General features: G+C 27.6%; 2 protein-coding genes across 4 annotated transcripts; both read right to left on the bottom strand.

The window, feature by feature from the left end:
* Positions 1-1956: 1956 nt before the first annotated feature.
* Positions 1957-20694, bottom strand: LOC112637614 (proto-oncogene tyrosine-protein kinase ROS-like). The gene is made up of 2 exons (XM_025407664.1): positions 20674-20694; positions 1957-2427 (listed from the first exon to the last, which is right to left on the bottom strand). The coding sequence occupies exons 1-2, from the start codon at positions 20674-20676 to the stop codon at positions 1957-1959; spliced, it is 474 nt and encodes a 157-aa protein (XP_025263449.1). The 5' UTR covers positions 20677-20694.
* Positions 7609-13719, bottom strand: LOC112637605. Of its 3 annotated transcripts, XR_003122622.1 has the most exons (7): positions 13626-13719; positions 12939-13157; positions 11378-11520; positions 10726-10825; positions 9956-10284; positions 9411-9765; positions 7609-9145 (listed from the first exon to the last, which is right to left on the bottom strand). XR_003122622.1 is itself a non-coding variant. In XM_025407658.1 (4 exons), the coding sequence occupies exons 1-3, from the start codon at positions 11535-11537 to the stop codon at positions 10077-10079; spliced, it is 468 nt and encodes a 155-aa protein (XP_025263443.1). In that variant the 5' UTR covers positions 11538-11570; the 3' UTR covers positions 9392-9765; positions 9956-10076. The 3 variants fall into 3 exon arrangements, 1 of the variants encoding a protein (XP_025263443.1); XR_003122621.1 differs by lacking the exon at positions 13626-13719 and having other exon boundaries at positions 7610-9145; positions 12939-13202; XM_025407658.1 differs by lacking the exons at positions 7609-9145; positions 12939-13157; positions 13626-13719 and having other exon boundaries at positions 9392-9765; positions 11378-11570.
* Positions 20695-23034: the final 2340 nt, after the last annotated feature.

A 23034-nucleotide genomic window follows, 5' to 3' on the forward strand; every position in this document is an offset into this window, starting at 1 on the left:
TTGTATCCAACTGTCATGTTGTCTACAAAAATAGTGATATAAAAAAATTGCGCCAACTAAGAATAAAAATTTGTACAAGATAAATAGAAGTACAAGGAAGAAAACTTGTACAAGTTAAATAGAAATATTTTAATTGAAAACATTGTTATACAAAATAGTTGTTTTAATTTTCAAAAATAATAATATTAAAAAATTAAAAATTTATTTAAAAATTGGAAACTGAAAATTAATATAAAACAAGAAAGTAAAAAAAATTTTAATTAAAAAAATAGCGCTGCCAATAAAATTGGCATATATTCCAATTAAATATATATTTAACAGCAAATATAATTGCTGGACATTTATTATTAATTCTCTTAAGATCTTCTGGATCTTCAATTAATAATTTAATTATTATAATTCTTATATTATTTTCACAAATTATACTTTTTACTTTAGAAATTTCTATGAGATTTATTCAAGCTTATGTTTTTTTCAATTTTATCAACTTTATATAATATGGAAATTTAAAAGATTGAAACATTCCAATTATTAGTCTAACATTTAAATTTAAAATAAAATAAACAAAGTTAAAGGCTCCTCTAAATTAATAAATCAATAATGAATAGTAAAAGGCAGTAAAGAGCCAACGCACACCTTTGATTTCGATGATGTCGAGATTTTGGATGAGGAAACGTTTTTAGGAAAAAGACTTATTTCCGAAATGATTTATATTAAGCGCCAAAAGAATGCGTTGAATCTCCAAAGCGATACTTTAAAATTAAATACTTCGTGCCTGTCGATAATTGGAAACATGCCTAAGATTTAACGGGTTGTTTTCTGTTTGACTGGCTTTGTCCTCTTTACATACAGTTTGTTATTGCCGACCACAATATGATTATTACCGTTGCCGTTCGAATTATCGGCCTATTCGATTGTGTGCTTGTCGATTGTTTCGTTTCGTTTCTGCTGGTCTGTCTCTTGTCCGAGTGAGTGAGTGGCCTTTAATTAGCGTCAATGAATTTCTCTTTTTTAAGATTTGTGACTAGTTTTGGTTTTATTTATTTTGTTAGTGCATCGCTCTTCGCGCTTTGTACCGTTGAGAGGGCTTTTTGCATCGTGCTTTCTCGAATGGACCAGCCTTGACGAAGTCGTGTCGCTCTTATAGATCATGCATACATGTGACTATGCTTTTTCCTCTCTCTTGCATTTATTGATATTGCGTTTTTATTTTTTTTCCTCATTTGATTTATTTATCTTTTCTGTGTGTTTATTAGAATCACTGAAGAAGGCTCGAATTAAGTCCGAAACGTTTGGAATAAAGCGACAGGATCGTTAAAATTGAATTGCTGTCTTGGAAATTATTTTATCCACGCCCTACAACTGCGTTGGCTCTTTACTGCCTTTTACTATTCATTATTGATTTGTTAATTTAAATTTAATGATCTAATTTATTTAATTAATTTATATTGATTTACATTTAAAAATTTAGGCTTTTAAGCTGAACAATATATTAATAAAATTGGCAGCGCCAAGTTTTTTAATTAAAATTTTTTTTTACTTTCTTGTTTTATATTAATTTTCAGTTTCCAATTTTTAATTAAATTTTTAATTTTTTAATATTATTATTTTTGAAAATTAAAGCAACTATTTTGTATAACAATGTTTTCAATTAAAATATTTCTATTTAACTTGTACAAGTTTTCTTCCTTGTACTTCTATTTATCTTGTACAAATTTTTATTTTTAGTTGGCGCAATTTTTTAATATCACTATTTTTGTAGACAATATGACAGTTGGATACAATTAGTGCATTAACTTGGCATTAACCCTTCTTTTACCTTTTTTTAAAAAGGTAAGTTTTTAGGGATTCTATATTACTTAAAGAAACAATGCAGAATATTATTATGACAAAAAAATGAAAAATATTTTAAAAAGAATTCAATTTTTAAACATTAAATTTTTTTCATAATTGTATTTACCATGCGATAATAATCATCCTTGTAGATATCTCTAGTCCAAAATCTTCAATTTTGATGATACGATCCTCGCGATTTCTCGAAGATACTAAACAATTGCGACACGCTAGATCTGTATGTACGAAACGCAACTCTTCCAAGTAACAACAATCTCGCGCAACATCTTCGCACATGGCGAACAAATCTTGCAAACGCAGAGCATGCGAATCTGACGCTTGCAAATTTTGACATTCTCTCAAATATTTTAACAGGTCACCAATTTCCATCAATTCCAACACTAATAACGGAGAAACTCCATCTAAACAAACGGCCAATCTTAATATATGTTTGTGTCGAAAATGATTTATAAGCTTGGTTTCCTTTATCAATTTCTTTTTCTCATGGGAAGAAGTATCCTTTCGAAGCGTTTTTATTGCAACGGATATCTCTGTACCCGATCTTTCTAAGTTTTTCACCTTTCCTTGAAACACCTGCAAAATATTTCACACAAATTTACATACGTACTTCATTAGAAAATGTGTATAGTTTAATGTCAAGTAATATTATATTATACTTTATATTAAATAATTTAGCAAATTATATAATAAAGTGGATGTTTGTTGTCTCATTTAAATTTTATATTACTTATAATTTATTATAAAAATTTATGTAATTTATATCTTTATTAGAAAATACATATCTGTTTTGTTGATCCAGAAATTGTTTTGAAACATTGCTTGAAAAGATTAATTTTTACCTTTCCAAATTTGTCGCTACCAAGCTTTTGTAAGTGTAATCTGTTTACGTGCGACTATAGTTATTTCACATTCATCCGGATTATAATGTAACATAGGACTGAAAATCATATTGAATTGAGTGTTTCGGCAAGGTAGAATCGCCAATTCCATATCGATCATTGTTGAAGACAAAAATTGTTCATTATTACCTCTGCTTTGACGATGCACTGTTATGAAATTTCGAGTTAATTATGTAATAACATGTATTATAAAATCTATTGTTTTTTTAGTAAATTTAATTTTACGTTTAATTTTATATAATTAAATTATTATTTTCAGTAAATTTCTAGATATTTTATTATATTAGTAGTAGTATATTTATTGACTAATTTTATACAATTTATGTCAACTTGTCAAGATTCATTTATTCATTTTATTTGCGTGTGTATTAGTGTGTGTGTGTTTTTTTTTTTTTTTTTTTTTTTTTATAATTTATTTCATCTCTTTCTTCCTTCTTCTTCCATCTCTAAATATTTCATTCTCCTATCTATTCTAATACATTTAATCAGTCTTTGTATACCTATCTAAAACCTATCTCCTCCCTTCCAGATATCCTCTCGATCTCTCTCCTCTCTGCACTCCTTCCTTATTGACTTTTCTGAATTTCTTTTTCTCTTCTTTTTATTTTCCACCTATTATTTCCTTTCTTTTCTCCTCTTCCTTCCGTTTCCACAATACTTCCTTCATCCTTCCTAGACTTCTTTTTTCTCCCTCTAGTATCTCTCTCCACTTCCCATTTTTATTTTTAACCTTTCCACAGTTTTCAAATACATGCTCGTAGCTTTCCTCTTCTTTGCCGCATAATCTGCACAACCTTTCCTCTTCTTTTAGCCAGAACATGCACTTTCTGCTTTCATTTCCTGTTCTAAACCTAGCCACCGTACTTAATTCATCTTTTCTTAGTCTTTGGTCTCTCTCCATGTATCTCCTTCCGTGTTCTTCCAAGAGTACCTCCCTGATCTCTTCTGCGTATCTTGAATCCTTTATCCTTTCTTCTCTATAATTTGTCTGTATTTCCCTGCCTTTCTCCTCCAATCTTTGCCACACTGACTCTTTCCTACCTTTATTTTCCCAATACTTTTCTATTGACCATCCTCTTTTCTTCAAGAATTCTCTCTTGTCTTCTTGGCTTTTTTCTTCTCTTCTTTTCTCTTGTATTTTCCAGCATTCTCCCAGGATCGTGTTTCTTTCTTGTTTTTCCAACTTTTCTTCATATTTTAATGCTCTTTTTCCTGTCTTAATTATTAAATCATCCCTGTTTGTTTCTTTCATCACTATGTAATCCGGTGTATTCTTGTCAAGCTTTAGCACCCATTTAATATATTTCCTTTGTATTCTTTCAAGTTCTTTCCTTTCTTTCCACTCCCAAATTTCGGCTCCATACATTATTACTGATTCTATTAGTGCATCGAATAATCTTATCCTTTTATCCCAATCTTCTTTAAATTTCCTCTCTCCTATGCTCCAAATTCTTCCTACTACGCTTTTAGCTTTACCTTCTAGCTTCTTAATTTGTCCTTCATCACTGTTGTTGCCCTTCATTATGTATCCCAGATATGTAAATTCTTTCACTTCTTCTATTACTTCCTCTTTCCATTTGAATTCTAATCTGGTTCTCCTTCCTTGTCCTTTTCTGAACACCATTATCTTTGACTTTTCCGTATTCAATTCCAAGCCTTTTTTTTCCAAATACTTTCCCAATCTCTCTATCATCTCTTTTAGCCCTTCTGGCGTAGTGGACATTAGTGCAACATCGTCTGCATATGACAGTGAGTAAATTTTCTTTCTCCCTAATACTACGCCTCCTTCTTGTACTTTTCTCATCTCCTCTTCCAAATCCGCAAGGCTCACATTGAACAAGGTCGGGCTGAGGGGGCATTCTTGTCTGACTCCTTTCTTCAGTTCCATTGATCCTATTCTTTTCTCCTTTATCTTTATTGTGCTCTTTGTTCCTGTATATATGTCCCTTATTCTTTCCGTTATATTTTCTTCTATACCTATTTTCTCCAGCATGTTCCAAATTTCTTCCCTTTTTAGTCTGTCAAATGCTCCTTTCATGTCTGCGAATAGCACGTATAACTTTCCTTTTTCTCTTCTTATTGATTCATTTATCGCATTCTTTAGGATATATACCGCATCAATTGTGCCTCTTTCCTTCCTAAATCCTAATTGAGTCTCACTAAGACCTTTTTTCTCTTCTAAATTTTTACTTAACTTTCTTCTTATTATTTCTGTATAAATTTTATAACCCGTGTCCATCAACGTTATTCCTCTATAATTTTCCGCTTTTTTCTTGTCTCCTTTTTTATATATCGGTGTTATTATACCTTCCTTCCATTCTTTTGTTAACTTTCCTCCATTCCACATTTTATTTAAAATTTCCTTCATTTTTCCTCTTAGCTTTTCAATTCCGTAGATCCATGCCTCGTTACCTATTCCGTCTGGCCCTACTGCCTTCTTCTTTTTTAGCTTTCTTATTGTCACTTCAATTTCCTCTTCTGTAATCTCTTCTGTTATCCTGCAATCCGCTCCTCTGTTTCCGCCTTTTTCCAGTTCCTCATTGGTCACCTCCTCAGTTCTCTCTCCCTCCTCACCTATATCTATTTCTGTTCCTCCTAACTGTTTTGTAAAGTGTTTCATCCAATCTTCTCTTCTTATGTTTTCGTCTATTCCTTCTCTTCTTTTCCTATTTTGATTTACGATTTCCCAAAACTTCTTCTCCGTTTTATCCCTTCTCATTTCTTCTATAATTTTTTCTCCTTCCTTCTCTAGCTTCTCCTTCAGTAGTTTCTTGTATTCTTTTCTTGCTTCATAAAATCTCTTCTGCCCTTTTCCTTCCTTCTTGCAGAGCTTTAGTAAATTCTTCAGTTCTCTCTTTTTCTGTCTGCATTCCTTATCGTACCATCTTTCTTTCCTAACTTTTTCTTCGATTGTCTTTTTTGGTATTCCTTATTATCGATTGTCTTTTTTAGCTTTCCTTATTATTTCTTTTAGTTCTTTCCAGTTTTTTGCCCTAACTATTTCTTCTTCCTTTAGGTTTTCTTGATATTTTCTGATTCCTTCCTGTGTCCAATCCGTTATTTCTTTCCTTATCTCCATTCTCCTCTCTTCTGTTTTTTCCTTCCATGTTACTTCTATTGGCATATGATCTGACTCTATTTTTTCTCCAATTTTCATGCGCTGTATAATTTCTTTCCCGCTTATATTCGTTAACAGGTAGTCAATCGTTGTCATACCTCTTGGGCCTATATATGTAAATTCTCCTTCTTCGTCTCCATTCATGTTACCGTTTACTATATACAATCCATTATTTCTTACTTCCTCCAACATTTTTTCTCCTTCTTTGTTAACTGTTTTATCCCTTGATTTTCTATTTCTTTCCTTCTCCATTTCGCTTCTTAGGTTGAAAGTTTCTTCTTCCTCTAACCATCCTTCTTCTTTTCCTATCCTCGCATTGAAATCTCCTCCAATTATAGTTATCGTCCTCTCATTGTCTTCCAAAACTTTCTTGATTTCTTTCCAGTTTTCCTTTTTCTTCTCATTCATGTATGTGACAATTATCTTGTAGGTTTTTTCCTTCTTTTTCACTTCTACTGCTATTACTTCTTCTGTCGCTCTTAATCTCCTTTGTGCGTCCATTAATCCTCTTCTTATGCCTAAGATTATTCCTCCCTTCGCTCTTCCCTTCTTATTATCTTTTCTTGCTTCTACGCATTCTATATCAAAATCTTTAAGCTTTTCTTTAATCCACTCTTCTTTCTCTTTTATTATCCAAGTTTCTACTAATCCTATTATATCAAATCTCTTTATATACTCTAATTTATCCTCCTTATTCTCTGTCAATCCTGCTATATTCCAAATTACCATTTTAATTTCTTTCTTGTTGTTCTTGCTATATTAGATATTTTATTATATATATATATACATACATGTATAATCTACAAATCAAGTCAATAGCCAAATCAAACATACTTACAATAATAAAAGTAGCAGACGCAGATTATAGTAACTATAACGATAAAACTTAACATCAATAATAAGTAATATTTTTTTCCTATTATTTCAGGATTGCTCGGAATATCTATATTAAGCAAAAATTTAATTTTAATATCTTTGTTGTATGTTTTTACAATTCTTCTGTGTATGTTTTTACAAATTTATTTTTACTTATAACTTTAATACAAAATATAATTTTTGGTCCATATTTATATTTTAAAAAATTATAATATAACATAATATCTATGCAGCACATTACAATTACTTTGCAACAATATTGCAATATTACAAATATATTTTCACTTTATTTACGAATACGATATTAATCTTTAAAGATAATATATTTTTTTATTATGCTAAGAATAGATATCTGTCATTATATTTTTCTATGCATTCTTATGTATTTTTCACATGTAAATAAATATAATTATAACGAATTTTTTAAATTTTTAAATAAAAATATAATTAGTAATGTATAATTAATTCTATCACTATCAATATATATATATGTGTATAATGTACCCATTATAAGAGTATATAGAACATTTAAAATAAGAAAATTTGTAAGTAAGAGTTTAAAGTAATTTTGTATAAAATATAACATTTTATGTTGTGTATATGATTATGTTTAAATACAATTTTGCAATATATTATCTTAGACATGATATCTTAGATATTGCAAACTTCTATTTATATCGAGCTTTTTAATTTAATTAAATGTTTCCAAGATATTTATCCATCAAAAACAAAAATATGGTTGCAATAACATTGCATTTTTTCCAATATATTACACTATAATATTACTACAACATTTAATTGCAAAAAACGAACAGCTTAACTTCTTCACAATCTTATAAAAATAACTCAGCAGTTTCGCATTCGATTTGCAATATTGCAATGTTTCAATGAAATTATTCTTCAATATCCGTAACCTTATTGTGCTGTATGGATATTTGCTTACCACGTTTGCTACCATGTATTGAAAAAATAAATCTTTCATCAGCCGGCCATATAAAAGTTTCCTCATATTCGAGATATCTCAATATCAAGCAAAACTTGTATAAAGTTCCCGATTGTAAATTTTCGAGACACGGTACATTACTTCATTGTTATAATTTATTTTAAAATAATTTATTGTTTGCCATTTTTCTGCTGCAATCTCTTTGTATTCCAGTATACAAAAGATCTTCGAATTAATGTTAGAGAATCCATGAAATGTTCCTGCTATTTATGTTGACTTCGCTCAAAGTAATATTGTTTGGTTCTGAGGATATGTGAACGATCTTGCTTAAACTCTCGTTGTACAAATCGCTGAAATTAATTGGATACACACGCACGTAATCAAGTAATTTTGTACTAGTAGCGACAAGTTAATCTTTATGAAAAATCTGCCATCTGTCATACGTTTCGGCATATTGATAAATTGTTTGCTCTTTTGTTGCGTGTCATTGACTAACTTCCAATGCACTTCGTAGTTCACGCTCACGCAGTTCAATTGCTGGCATCCAATGAACTACTGCTATAAGAGGCGTCAAAGCTAAAACACTTATGTTTTCTGGTGCATTAAGCTGCCCGAATTAGTTTTTAATGATATCACATTCGAATTGATTGGATTTATTGATAATTGATCAAAGTAAAAATTGCTTAAAATAAACTTCAATTCGTACTCTGTAAATGGTGTTAAGTTTTGAATCTCGTAATGTCGCTCGCACGTCACATATCGCAGCACATTGAATTTTTCAGACTTGTCGAGGTTGTTGTTTAAACAATGGCTTACAGAGATAGTATATATAGTAATTGGTAAATTATATTTTTTACATCCACTCTTTACAACCGGCTCCGGTAAAGTTACATTGATGCTGTTTGCCGTTGCATTCATATTCTCAAAATTGTAAACTTTTTCGTAAGGTGTCAGACATCTCAGTGGATGATATGTTTGTAAAGATTTATCAGAAGCGTAATTTTTTTAATTAAATATAACATTATTATCTATTCTTATTATCTTTTCAACATATTTGGCTGCATTTACGCTCTTGAGAATTGCATATTTCTTTTTCAAAGCGTATATAGCGTTTTCAGAATTAAAATCATTCCTAATAGTTGCTAAAATGTAAATGTTTGTTTTGTCAATCGTCATAAAATGGAAGTCAAAGGTATTATTAACACTTATGTTTTTCTTGTATAAAATCGTATTGCACATAGAAATGTTAATGTCTGTTACAATTATGTAATTCGCACTTAACCAGTAAATTAACGTCTCCTCATTATTCATGTCATCAATTATTATATCATGAAAATAATCTATAGAATGAAATAGGCAAAAGGATGTATTTATCTTAACATGTTACTCGATTTCTCCATCGAGATGATATTTCACCATACTATATTCTGTCATTGTCCTATTATTGTATGTTACCTATAACAACGTATACAACGTTCTAAAAAATATGTAACTATTTTACTCATTATAAAACATTATTTTAACATAGAATTACTTAACATTATTTTAAAACAGAAATTTATATGTAGTAAAAATTCGAAATTCTTATAATTATATAACAACTTATTATATTTTTTACTTATGATTTAAATTATAAAACCACGTAAAATTATAGAACAATTACAAATTTGTAAATCTTTAATGAAAAATTATTTTCTCAGGTAAACGGTAGTAAACGTACCCCATAGACGGTGATACACTTAAATGGAGAATATAATTTTGCGATTTGATAATCTCATCACATTTAATTATGCCATTTTTCCGCTTTGTTAAGTCGAACTTCATAATATAAGAGTAGGTAAAATCATTATAGGTAAAATATAGATTTCTTGCTACCCAGTCAATGCAGAGATTATATAAATATAGTTCGAAGCTATTTTTGTGATATTATTTTCATTAATCTTCAATGAGTCTTTAGATCTTTAGTCTTTAGTCTTCAAAGAATCTTTAGATCTTTTTCGTCAATCCAATAAATTCTATGGTCTTGTATCAAATAAGTGACACATATTGATGAATAAATGAAACTAAATGCTGATCTGAAAAAAGGAATTATAATTTATAGTAAAAAAATTATAGTCGAGATTTCTAATTTTATAGTTATGACTACTATAATGTTGATAATAATAAACTTGTGCATAATAATAATAACTTCAACTTTATAATTAAAAATGATTTATGATAATTAAAACCATTTTTTTTATCAGTATATTCTGTAAAATTACGTACTTTGTCAAATTTACGAAATTAGTAATATAACTGTTTAAATCCAAGTCCCATACTTCGACACGTTTATACATTGAAACTAATAATATAGGTATTGAATTTTCATGTGTAGTCGACACATTGATTAAATCCGTGTAAGGACAGCAACAATTTCAGTATGCGCACGTACTCGAAAATAATATGTCGTCTTAGATGTTAGATTGTGCACCGTGTGCTCCAATTTTGTAGTTGTGATATTTTTATCGTCGCAGATTTCTTTAAAGTCCTCGAAGAAAGAACACTGCATTTGGTACACTTGTATTATTTCATCGGCAAATTCTGGTTGATTCCATCTGTAAAAACATAAAATTTTAGTAAAACGAAATAAAAAGAAAGGCTAAAAAGAACGTGGCGCAAGATGTTAGAGCGTAAAAAAGTCGAAATAATAATAAAAACTCTAAGTAAGAGACATAATATATTAATAATCAGTCAGAATATAAAAATATAAAAAATATGTCTGAAAAAATTGATTCGAGTGAACAGAAAATAATACATACGTACGTTTCGATCTTTTCAAGATCTTTTTCAATGTTCGAGATGTCGTTAGAAAATAAATTAAATTAAATTAAAATTAAATTAAAATAAATTAAAATAATAAATTGAAATAAAATTTGAGCCGTTTTATATTTTAACAAAATTATAACAGAATTATTATTTTGATATATTTATGTCGTTAAATTTAAGAAAAAGAAAGAAAAATGGAAGAATGCAAACTGAGAATTTAGATTTCTTACCTCAATATCACAAAAATGTCGTTTACTTTTTCTGTAAATCGACTGTCGAATTGTACAAATGCTCTGACAATGAGAGATGTTGGCTTGCTCAAACTGCTTTCTAAAGATTTTAAGATCGTACACATTAACAGTTATATATAAGATTAAGTGGATTATCTCAGTAAATCAGAAAGAACAATTTAATGTGAAAATAAAGGATAGAGAAAAAATAAATGTAAATTACAAAATATGGAAATTAGCACAGTATTGATCTTTAAAAAAATAACATAAGAATTTTTTGCGTCATTTAAGATTTAGAAAAGTAATCGTTAATTTATTGCAAAAACGAATAAATAATTTTTACTAAAATGACAAGTACCTTTCGAAAAATTCGTATAGCTTAAAAAGTCAGAAGTATAATATTTGCGACTGCTTTAAAACAGAGTAATATATTAATAAAATTGATTTTACCTTAAATTATAACAACTTTTATGTACAATGTTATGTTTATATTATGCTTTTCTGTTTCATTTTAGGGCAGAATTAGAATTTATATTCTTTTCTATATTGGAAGATATTTTTAGATTTGATTGCCATTCTCTCTTGAATTTAAATTATATTTCCTTTTTTATCATAGATTTTGTTATTAATGTTTTATTTTTTTGCAACTTACCGATAGATTCTGGAATGATAGTAATATTTCCAAGTGTAACTTCATCGACTTCTCGCTCATTTCTCACAGTACTATCAGAATGACTCCGGTCAGATTTGAAATTTAGTATATGATGGTCACTTTTCTCGGACATTGTAATATCCCTCATAAAATGTAACATACAAAAGAATTAAGTGAATATCATTGAGACGATTGTTTCTGGCTTTTAATGATAAATTATATAATATATAAAATTAAACAAAAAATTGCCATTCGTTTTTGATTTGCTTAATAATACCGGTTTGATATGTACCATTCCTAAATGATATAAATTGAATGTGATGTAGTTTTATTATATCATAAAATCTATTTTTTATTTATTTTTTTAATAAAGGCATCTTCTATATCAAACATAACTCATATTAAAAAGAAAATCAATCAATAGATTAACGAGAGTCAATGAGGATTCATAACAGCTTTTGTCAAATACAAGCGAAAGTGTAGCTCTTTGCAATTATTAAAAAACTTTTGTCTAACGATTTAATTCATTCTCACGATGAGTTAATTAACTCTATTCGATTATACCGTAACTCATATTTCTTTTTAAAAGTTTGCCGATATTACTAAAGTTTTATTAATGTTTGTACTTCAAGAATAAAAAGATTAAAAATATTGTTTTTTTAAAGTTATTAAATATTAGTCATAGAATTATATAAATTCTTTTATTTATTACCTTGTCAAGTTTTTTCGCGAATTGTTTCGTGAATGTTCGTTATATTTTTAACACAAACAAATTCAGCAAATAATAAATATAAACCGATAGTATAAACCGATAATGTCTCGATAAGAATATGTGTATATAATTGTATATAAATGAATATATGTACAATGAAAATTAATATAAATTCCAGCGATAGTTGTTGAATATATTGTCGATCGAAATATTAGCGTTAATAGATACAACTTGAAGAATGTTTGATGAATGATTTTTTTATCACACAGATTTTCTATCTCGATATTTAGTAGCTCTGTCCCGTTATATAATTATCCTAAACACAAAGAAATAATGCTAACTTTCTAAATTAATTTTATAAAATAAAATGTACATTAATATAAAGCTTACTTTAGATCAATAAATATTATTATACATATATATATATATATATATATATATATATATATGTATATATATATATATATATATATATATCTAGAAAAATAAAGAAATTTTAAAAATTGAAGAAAAATAACATAAAAATTTGTTGAAGTGCCATTGTATGTGTATATTAATGTAGCAGATAGTAGACACAAAACTTCATTAATTTTAATAATTGTTATTTTTAGAAATAATTATTTTATATATATGTATATATATATATATATATATATATATATATATATATATATACTTTATCCATCTTTTTTTACAACATCGTACATACTTTTTTTTCATATTAAATTATTTTATTTTATCTTATCTTATTATATGTAGAATATATAATTTATTTTTATTCATGTTTAGTTATACTACTAACTGCAATAACATTCAATTGTTTCTTAATCAAACGAAAATATCTCTTACCTGCGTGAAATTTAATTCCGGACGCATGGAAACATTTTCTTCCTGGAGAATGTTTGAAGTGGTATAATCATTCGGCGTGATAGTTGCCTTTGTTAATACTAAACCTTTCAATAAAATACAGAAAATTGTCCCAAACATGATTTGCATTTTTCTTAAACGTTTACACTCAATCAGTTCCCGTTGAATTCACAGTTAATTGTTTTTCTCACTCTGCTAATTCTGATATGTTAATCGAATTGACATTAATTCATATATATAAATTTATTTTCGATAAATTCCTTAAAATTCAGTTTTAACAAATCGTATGTTATTATCTTCTAATATTATGTTTTTAGATTTCTCTTTATGGTCGTGATCACAATATATATCTTAAGATTAAATTCGCGAATTTTTAGTAAATAAATAATTTTTTAAGAGAACAAATGGCAATGCAAAATGATACCAAATGATTGTATAGCAAACAAAAGAATATAATTATTATCAGCTTTTTTTTTATTAATATTAGCAGAAAAACATCGATAAAAAAATAACCACAATCAAATTACACACGATCAGAGAAGTTATAGAATTATAGATGTTGTAACATTTTCAGCCATATTCAAGCACATGCAGCGTGTAATCGAATTCACTTGAATATTTATTATATCTTTAATTTTATTAAATATGTAATTAAGACAATTCGTTTACTACGTATGCTTTTAAAATCCACTATTCGTACACAATTTTTTATGATATTCATATGATGCAGTTTAAATCAAACGATAAGTAACGCGGTAGTGTGTTTGGCTAGCCAACACAATACTAACTGACTTCGAATGATCAATCTGATCATGTGTTGCCATGACGTCTTATTAACTGCATTCCGTTTGTAATTTATTTTTTTCCACGGAGATACTCGCGTTATTTCAAAGAGAATTAAAATCTTTAAAAACTATTTGACAAAAAAGATATATATGTATAAAAGAAAAATAATTCAATGTATAAATAAAAATAATTATTTGTATATATAATTGTTTAATGAATTATATTATAAACTTTCTACATTAATTTATTTCTGAGTATCTTTTCTTTGGCATAAAAGGTACTATAAAAGTTTACTATAAAAAGAAATTCTGATTATAAAAAAAGTAATAATGGATTTAAAAAAGCGATTTATACGTTTTCTATGACATTCATATAATGCAGTTTGAATCAATACATAGCGTTTTTAATATAAATCTTCTAGTATAAAGAAATACAAATTTTCAATAGCACATAAATAACTAAAATAAATAAAATAATTGTACGAGTTATTATTATCGTTATTTACATCAAATAAACTTATAATAACGTATATAATATAATTTTACTTAATATTAACTTAACATAATATACTTAATATAATATATAATATAAAAAACTAATAATATTAATTACATTATTATTTTAATTATATTATTGTAATTTTCTATATGACAATTTTTATATGCACCAATGTGCATTAGTGCATCCAATCAAATTCTCTCTTTCCCCGTTATAAATCAATTACTTTTTTCAAAAAAGTAATTTTCTAATGCTTCGGTCTCCTTTTGTGATTTATTCAGTTCATTCATATATTAAATGATATACAACATTTTTATTTTCAAAACTATTTTTATATTTTTAAAGATACATTCTGCTAAGAATAATTAAGAATAATATTGTGTGTCAAGAATAACTAAGAATAATTAAACAAGTATTTATATAATGGTCTCTTTTTTAAATTCATGCATAATAATAGACGTATTTTCAAATATTTTATAAATTTAGAAAAATTTAATCCCTCCACAGCAATGATATATGTATGTACAAAGATTTATATGTACAGTTTGAAATAGGAAAAAGCTCCAAAACATAATATAAAAAAAGTTTAAAAAGAAAATTACAATTGTGTGTTAACATTTACGAATTTACAAAATGGTTAATATTAAAAAGTGTGCAGATCTTGTATAATATATAAAATACAGAAGTACACATGTTGAATATCTAATAAGTATCGTAAGAAAACAAACATTCAAGTATTAATACATGCATATTTATTTACAATTTTTTTCATTAATTAACAATAAGTTATTTCTATCAGTTAGATAATACATATAACAATAATATTTATTGGATTCAATATATCATCTCTTTTACATCACTTTTTAGAACTACAATATTTTCGAGATAAAATTTAAAGTTTAATTTAATTTCCGCCCGCATTGCAACTAGACAGCATTGATATCAAATGGATAGTTAACCTTTAATTACGTCAATAAATGACGAAACACAATGTTTTATGACACGTGACTGTCGTCAATAAATAACTTTAAGATATGCTATGATGCCCGAGGTAGCATACATTCGTTTTATATACGTTTCTTAAACGTATCCGATATTTTTTATTCGTAAAACATTAATAAGAAACACATTACACAAGAAAAAAGGGATTAAGAGCCGCGGATGGTAGTGCGCAAATTTTTTTTTAAAGATTAATTATTCGCAAAAATTTAAAACGTGCACAAGGCATATGCATATATTTTACTTGGTGCATTTACCAAGGTATAGATTCTCAAATTTTGAGAATTCTGTAGACCTCTCTTTACTTCTTGAAGAGATGTAGACGAGAAAAATATCGGGGCGACGTCGCTGAATCGAGAAACGAACCCGAGTCTTTCGCTTGTCGGACAACTGCTCTTACCACTGAGCTATTCGGCCTCACACCTTTGGGTGGATGTTGGATTGGTGTGAAGAAATGAAAAAATATTTTATTATAGTGTTTTCGAAAGTTCTCGAGATAAGCTACAAGAATAAATAATAAAAAATAGGAGGTTCCATTTAAAAAATTAAAGGTGACCTTCAAACGGCTTTCCAAGGTCAAACTAATGACACCATCTTATGGCTCCCTTTCAACTTTATAACTTTTGTCTGAAATATTTTTGTCTGCTGTACTCAGTTTTTGAGATATTCGACTGTTACGGATGGTCTGCGATACCCTGTATATAGGGTGTTTCCAACAATACACATCAGTCGGGTTGCCTATCTGCCCACCAGGGGCATGCTTTATTGGGCTCGCAAAATAAGATCAGAATGCAAGGTCGAAGAAGAATAAGGAAAGGGAAATCGGCTTTTATCACTCTGTAGGGAACAGTTGCTCAATTTAATAATATAAATAAAATATTTATTTAATAATTTAGATAAAATAACATAAATAGTTTAATAAGTAAATTTGAACAAATATAATAAAAAATACTTATAATGAATAATATTTCTTATCTTTAAATATAATAAATATAATAAATATAATTATAAAAATTGATGTAATCACTATTTTTTTCTAAACAACGAGCAATCCTGTCCATGAAAATGTCTCTCATTCGTTTTATCATGAAAGAAGTGATTTCCGCACACGCGTTAAGAAATCTATTTTTAAGAATTTCCACATCATTTTCCTGCAAAATTTGATACACTTTATTTTTTTTAAGAAGCTCATAATAAAAAATACTTATTATATCTATGCATCCATCACTTCCAAAAATGGCTTCGTAGAATATTTTCCCGGAGAACATTTTTCAAAAATATATCGACCGGCATCATTGAAATTCATTTACATAAATTGAGTTAGTATATAGTTAACGACATAATTAATAAATTGGTAAATAATAACAATGTTATTATTGTAAAGTTAACGACATAATTAATAAATTGGTAAATAATAACAATGTTTGGTATGTTGCAATAAAAGAATAAAAAATAAATTTTTAAAATAAACTTACATGTTCAATAAGCTATTCAAAAAAATTTTAACGTCGTGGCATATCACCAAATATGAGCTTTTATTGTATGCTATTTAAAAGGATGCCAACCTTCCCCCAGGAATGTTTAATAATTTTTTGAATGCTAACATGAGTCATGTTCAAATCAACAAACAAGAGATGATCAAGAAATTATAAAAACAGAAATGCACATCGATACTCAAACAATTTTGTTGGTGGAAAAAATCATACGTAAGAGATTACGATGGAAGGAAATAATTATTCATACGAAGAATTAACGGACATGATCCTTATTTATGGCGAGTATCGAAAAAATCAAAGGCAAACGGCTGCACTTTACGCTCAAAGATTTCTGGACAGACGACATGTGGACCATAGTTTCTTTCACCGCTTGTGTGAAAGATTAAAAAGAAATGGACAATTTTATAAATCCACCAGGCTCATTCATGTTCCACAAGAAATAATTGATGCTGTTCAAGAGGCTGTTATAACAAATGCTCATATAAGCACAAGAGCAGCTACCGCATTTGAACATGAATCAGGTTACTGTTCATAAAATTATTAAATATTCCCTGGGTTGGCATTCCTTTAAACGGCATACAACACACGAGCTTGTACCTCGTGATATGCTACGACGAATAAATTTTTGTGAATGGGTTATTGAACACGTAAGTATAGTTATATTAGTATAGTTATATTTAAAAGTATATTTATATTAGTATAGTAATATTTAAAAATTTATTTTCTATTTTTTTGTTGCAACATATCAGACGTTTTGTTGTCAATTGATATTAGTCGTCAACTTTATACTAATACTTTAAACTCGATTTACTCAGATGAATTTCAATGATGTCGGAAACGTTATTTTTATACGTTATTTTAACGTATATTTTTGAAAAATATATTTTCTGGAGTGACGAGGCAATTTTTAAAAGTGACGGATGCATAAACAGACATAATGAGCATCATTATGCGCAGCATAATCCACATTGTATGAAGGAAGTAAACATTCAAGGCAGGTGGGCTATAAATGTGTGACTAAGGAATAGTAGGGGATCACATTATCGGTCCCGAATTTATTTAAATCAATGCAGATTATTATTTACAAATTTTTTACTCCATCGGCTTGATGAACACCTTGAAGATGTGCCACTAGTTAATAGGCTAGAAATAATACTTCAACAAGATGGACATCCCGCTCACACTTCTATTTTGGCAAGAATCATTTTAAATCAAAAATTACCTGGGTGATGGATCGGACTTCATGATCCTCAGGAATGGCCACCACGCTCTTCGGATCTCACACCTATGGACTTTTCAAGTGGGGCTTCTTAAAAAATAAAGTTTACTAAACCCTGCCAGAAAATGCAGAAATTCTTAAAAACAGGATTCGTAATGTGTGTGCACAGATCACACCTCTTATGCTAAGACGAGTGAGAGAAAATTTCATGCGCAGAATTGCTCCATGTTTAGAAGAAAATAATGGTTATATTGAACAATTATTATAATTTATTATATTATATTTAAAGACTAAAAATATTTTTCATTATTATATCATTATTATTTTTTATTTTTTATTATAATTTTTTTGTTTAAATTTGTTTGTTAAATATTATTTACATTATTAATATATGATAATATATACTATTAAATATAATTAAATAAAGTGTAATAATCTAAATTAATAATATGTTATAACCTATATTAAATAACGGATAAATTATGGAGAATACACATTCCCTATATATTATATTCTTTATATATTATTAAATGTATTGTATCTATATTATTAAATTTCTATATATTATTATTATCTATATTATTAAATATATTTGATCTATATTATTAAATTTCGCAACTGATCACTATAACAGAATGATAAAAGTTGATTTCCCTTTTTTTTTTTACTCTTCGCCGAATTGGCATTCTAATCTTATTCTGCGAGCACAATAAAGCATGCGCCTGATGGTGGGCAGTCAGGCAACCAGACTTAAAGATGTGTATGTTGCGAAAACACCCTGTACGACTGCTTGCTTTTGTAATCATCAATATAATTTGAATATATAGTGAGTAATTAAATAAAAAGATATAATATATGTATATACTTATCACGAATGATGCAAAAAGTTCATTCATGATAACTGTTATAAATTCAAAAATAATTATATTATTATATTTATATATTCACAACTAATTATAGAGGACATAATTCGCGTTTCCTCTTTCACTCATAATATTACATCAGTTTGTAATTATCGATCATATATAATGTCGAAAATTAATTATATTCCCGTGTTCAAAAAAATTTTGTTTATACATATACATATAATCACAATCATTAAATTTTGCTTCGATTACTCAAAAACACAAATTAGATATATCATTATATTATTTGATTTTGTACAATCATGAAAACGGATGTGATATTTTTTAATAATAATCAAAATTGTATGAAAAGTAAGATTACAAAATTTCTTTAATTTTCATTGATATATGTAACATTAAGATTAAACCTAAAAATAATCAGATTAGAATCAATTTAGAAATATCCTAGAAATATTTTTTTTACATTAAGATTTATTGAGTCGTTTGGAAAATAAGATAAACATTAATTTAATTATATCGGCTAAATAGTATCGACTGGACTCAATAAAGCATCTTCCGTGTTCTTTCTAAATACTATAATATTTTTCAGACAAAAATTAAAATTTGATCTGGCATCCACTGTGTTCCAGCAACTCAGTATCAACTGGTACAATGTTGACGGACAGTTAAGAGTCATCGGCAACCTGTTTCCAGCACGTACATAATTTACCACTTCTTCATTAGTCTTGGCACTATAAGGTTGCTCACCCAACGATGTAATTTCCCACATTAATATTCCAAATGACCAAACATCGCTTTGAGAAGTAAATATTCCCATTATCAAAGATTCGGGTGCCATCCATCGAATAGGAAGCAAACCTTCTCCTTTCTAAAACATGATTTAAACATGAATTTAATTTTCTGATTTAAGTTGTTCATTTCTAGAATGTGTGCAAAATCAAAAACGTTAATTTATCTCTTGCTATATATAAATAAAAACTACTTATATTCTATATTACTTAAAAAAACAATGCATGATACTATTATGATAAAAAAATAGAAAGTATTTTTAGAAGAATTCATTTTTTAATTATTAACTTTTTTCCATAATTATATATACCAGGCGATAATAATCATCCTTGATCTCTCTAGCTAGTCCAAAGTCTCCAATTTTGATGACACGATTCTCTCGATTCCTCGAAGATACTAAACAATTGCGACACGCTAGATCTCTATGTACGAAACGCAACTCTTCCAAGTAGCAAACAACCTCGCGCAATATCTTCGCACATGGCGAGCAAATCTTGCAAACGCAGAGCAAGCGAATCTGACGCTTGCAAATTTCGACATTCTCTCAAATATCTTAACAGATCACCAGTTTCCATCAATTCCAACACTAGTAACGGAGAATCTCCATCTAAGCAAACGGCCAATAATCTTAATATATGTTTGTGTTGAAAATGACTCATAAGCTTGGCTTCCTTTAACAATTTCTCTTTCTCATGGGAAGAAGAATTTTTTGGAAGCGTTTTTATTGCAACGGATTTCTCTGTGCCCGATTTTTCTAAATCCTTCACCTTTCCTTGATATACCTGCAAAATATTTCACACAAATTTACATGCGTACTTTATTGAAAAATGTATAATTTAATGTGAAGTAGTATTTTACTTTATATTTTACTTTATTTTACTTTATATTAAATAATTCAATGAAAAGTATATAATAAAGTGCATGCTTGTTTTCTCATGTAAATTTTATATTACTTATAATCTATTTAAAAAATTCATGTAATTTATATTTTTATTAAAAATACGTATCTGTTTTGTTAATCCAAAAAATAATTTAAAATATCGCTTAAGAAAATTAATTTTTACCATTCCGAATGCGCCGCTACCAAGATCTTTCTTAAGTATAATTTGATTTCGTGCGAGTCTAGTTATCGCGCATTCATCCGGGTTATAATGTAACATAGGACTGTAAATCATATTGAATTGAGTGTTTCGGCAAGGTACTTCAGGTAGAATCGCCAATTCTACATCGGTCATTGTAGAAGACAAAAATTGTTCATTATTACCTCTGCGTTGACGATACACTATTATAAAATTTCGATTTAATTATGTAATAATACGTATTATAAAATTTACTGTATTTTAGTAAATTTATACGTTTAGTTTTATATAAGTAAATTACTATTTTCTCTAGTAAATCTCTAGATATTATATCAGATATATATGTATAATCTGCAATTCAAGTTGACATTTATATCAAATATACTTACAACGATAAATGTAAAAAATGCAGATTATAGGAACTATAACCAACATTAATAATAAGTAATATTTATTCGCTATTATTCCAGGAGTGCTCGGAATATCTAGATTAAGCAAAAGTATAATTTTAATATCTTCATGTGTGTATATTTTTACAAATTTATTTTTACTTATAACGATTATTATAAGATTTAATTTTTTTTAATTTTAGGCCTATTCATATCCAAAAAATATCAGCACATAATATTATAATATCTATGCAGCACAAAATATTACAACTACTTTGCAACAATGTTGCAATATTACAAATTGCAAGGCAACATTACGAAAACATTGTAGAAATATAATTTAACAAAATGTGAATTAGATATTAGCAATATGATATTCATATTTTGAAAACATTTTAAAACTATAACACTCTTTAATTTATCTATAAAAATAATGTAATAATATATTTTTTTATGTCTGTATATATGCGATGAATTTTACTTTTTTGCAAAAGTCAAATGAATTATTAACACAAATAATATCGAGTAAATATAATTCTAAGCTACAGATAAACCTTGCTATTTTTTATTAAAATATAGATAACATTTTATATCAATGTTACAATATATTTTATGATATATTTTCACTTCATGTACGAATACGATATTAATCTTTAAAGATAATATATCTTTTTATTATATTAAGACTATATATTATTATATCTATCATTATATTTTTCTATGCATTTTTCTGTACTTTTCACATGCAAATATATGTAATTATAACGGATTTTAAAAATTTTTAAATTTTTAAATAAAAATGTAATTAGGAATGTATAATTAATTCTATAACTAATATATAAATGTGTATAAAATATATTATAAGAGTATACAGAACATTTATAATAAAAAAAGTGATTCGTAAGTAATAGTTTAGAGTAATTTTATATAAAAATATAACATTTTATTTTATATGATGTTATGTTTAAATATAATTTTGCAATATATTAGATATCATAAACTAATATTTATATCAAGCTTTTTAATTTAATTAAATGTTTCCAAGATATTCATCCATCAAAAACAAAAATATTTTATACGTAATGTTATTAAATAGCTGCAATAACGTTGCATTCTTTCCAATATATTACAGTGTAATATTGTTACAATATTTCATTGCAAAAAGCGAACACTTTAACTTTATCACAATCTTATAACAATAACTCAGCAAAGTTTCGCATTTGATTTGCAATATTGCAATCTTTCAATGAAATTATTCTTCAATATATCCGCAACCTTATCGTGCTGTATAGGTATTTTCATTTGCTTACCACGTTTGCTACCACGTGTTGAAAAAATAAATCTTTCATCAGCCGACCATATAAAAGTTTCCTCATATTCGAGATATCTCAATATCAAGCGAAACTTGTATAAAGTTCCCGATTGTAAATTTTGGACATAGTATATTACTTTATCTTTATAATTCATTTTAAAAGAATTCTTTGTTTGCCACTTTTCTGCTGCAATATCTTTGTACTCTAGTGTAAAAGAGATCGTCAGATTAATGTTAGAGATCCATGAAATGTTCATGCTATTTATGTCAACCTCGTTCAAAGTAATATTGTTTGGTTCTGAGGATATGTGAACGATCTCGTTTAAACTCTCGTTGTAGAAATCGCTAATATTAATTGGATACACACGCACGTATATCACTAATCTTTTACTGGTAGCGACAAGTTAATCTTTGTGAAAAATCTGCCATCTATCATACGTTTCGGCATATTAATAAATTGTTTGCTCTTTTGTTGTATGCCGTTCACTAATATAACTGACTTCCAATGCACTTCGTAGATCACACCCACGCAATTCAATTTCTTGGGTGGCATCCAATGAACTACTGCTATAGTAGGCGTCAAAAGTAAAACACTTATTTTTTCTGGTGCATTAAGCTTAGTTTTTAATGGTATCACATTCGAAT

This window comes from Camponotus floridanus, unplaced genomic scaffold (genome assembly GCF_003227725.1).
Source record: "Camponotus floridanus strain SB8 unplaced genomic scaffold, Cflo_v7.5 scaffold182, whole genome shotgun sequence".
In the NCBI taxonomy this organism is placed as follows: Eukaryota; Metazoa; Arthropoda; class Insecta; order Hymenoptera; family Formicidae; genus Camponotus; species Camponotus floridanus.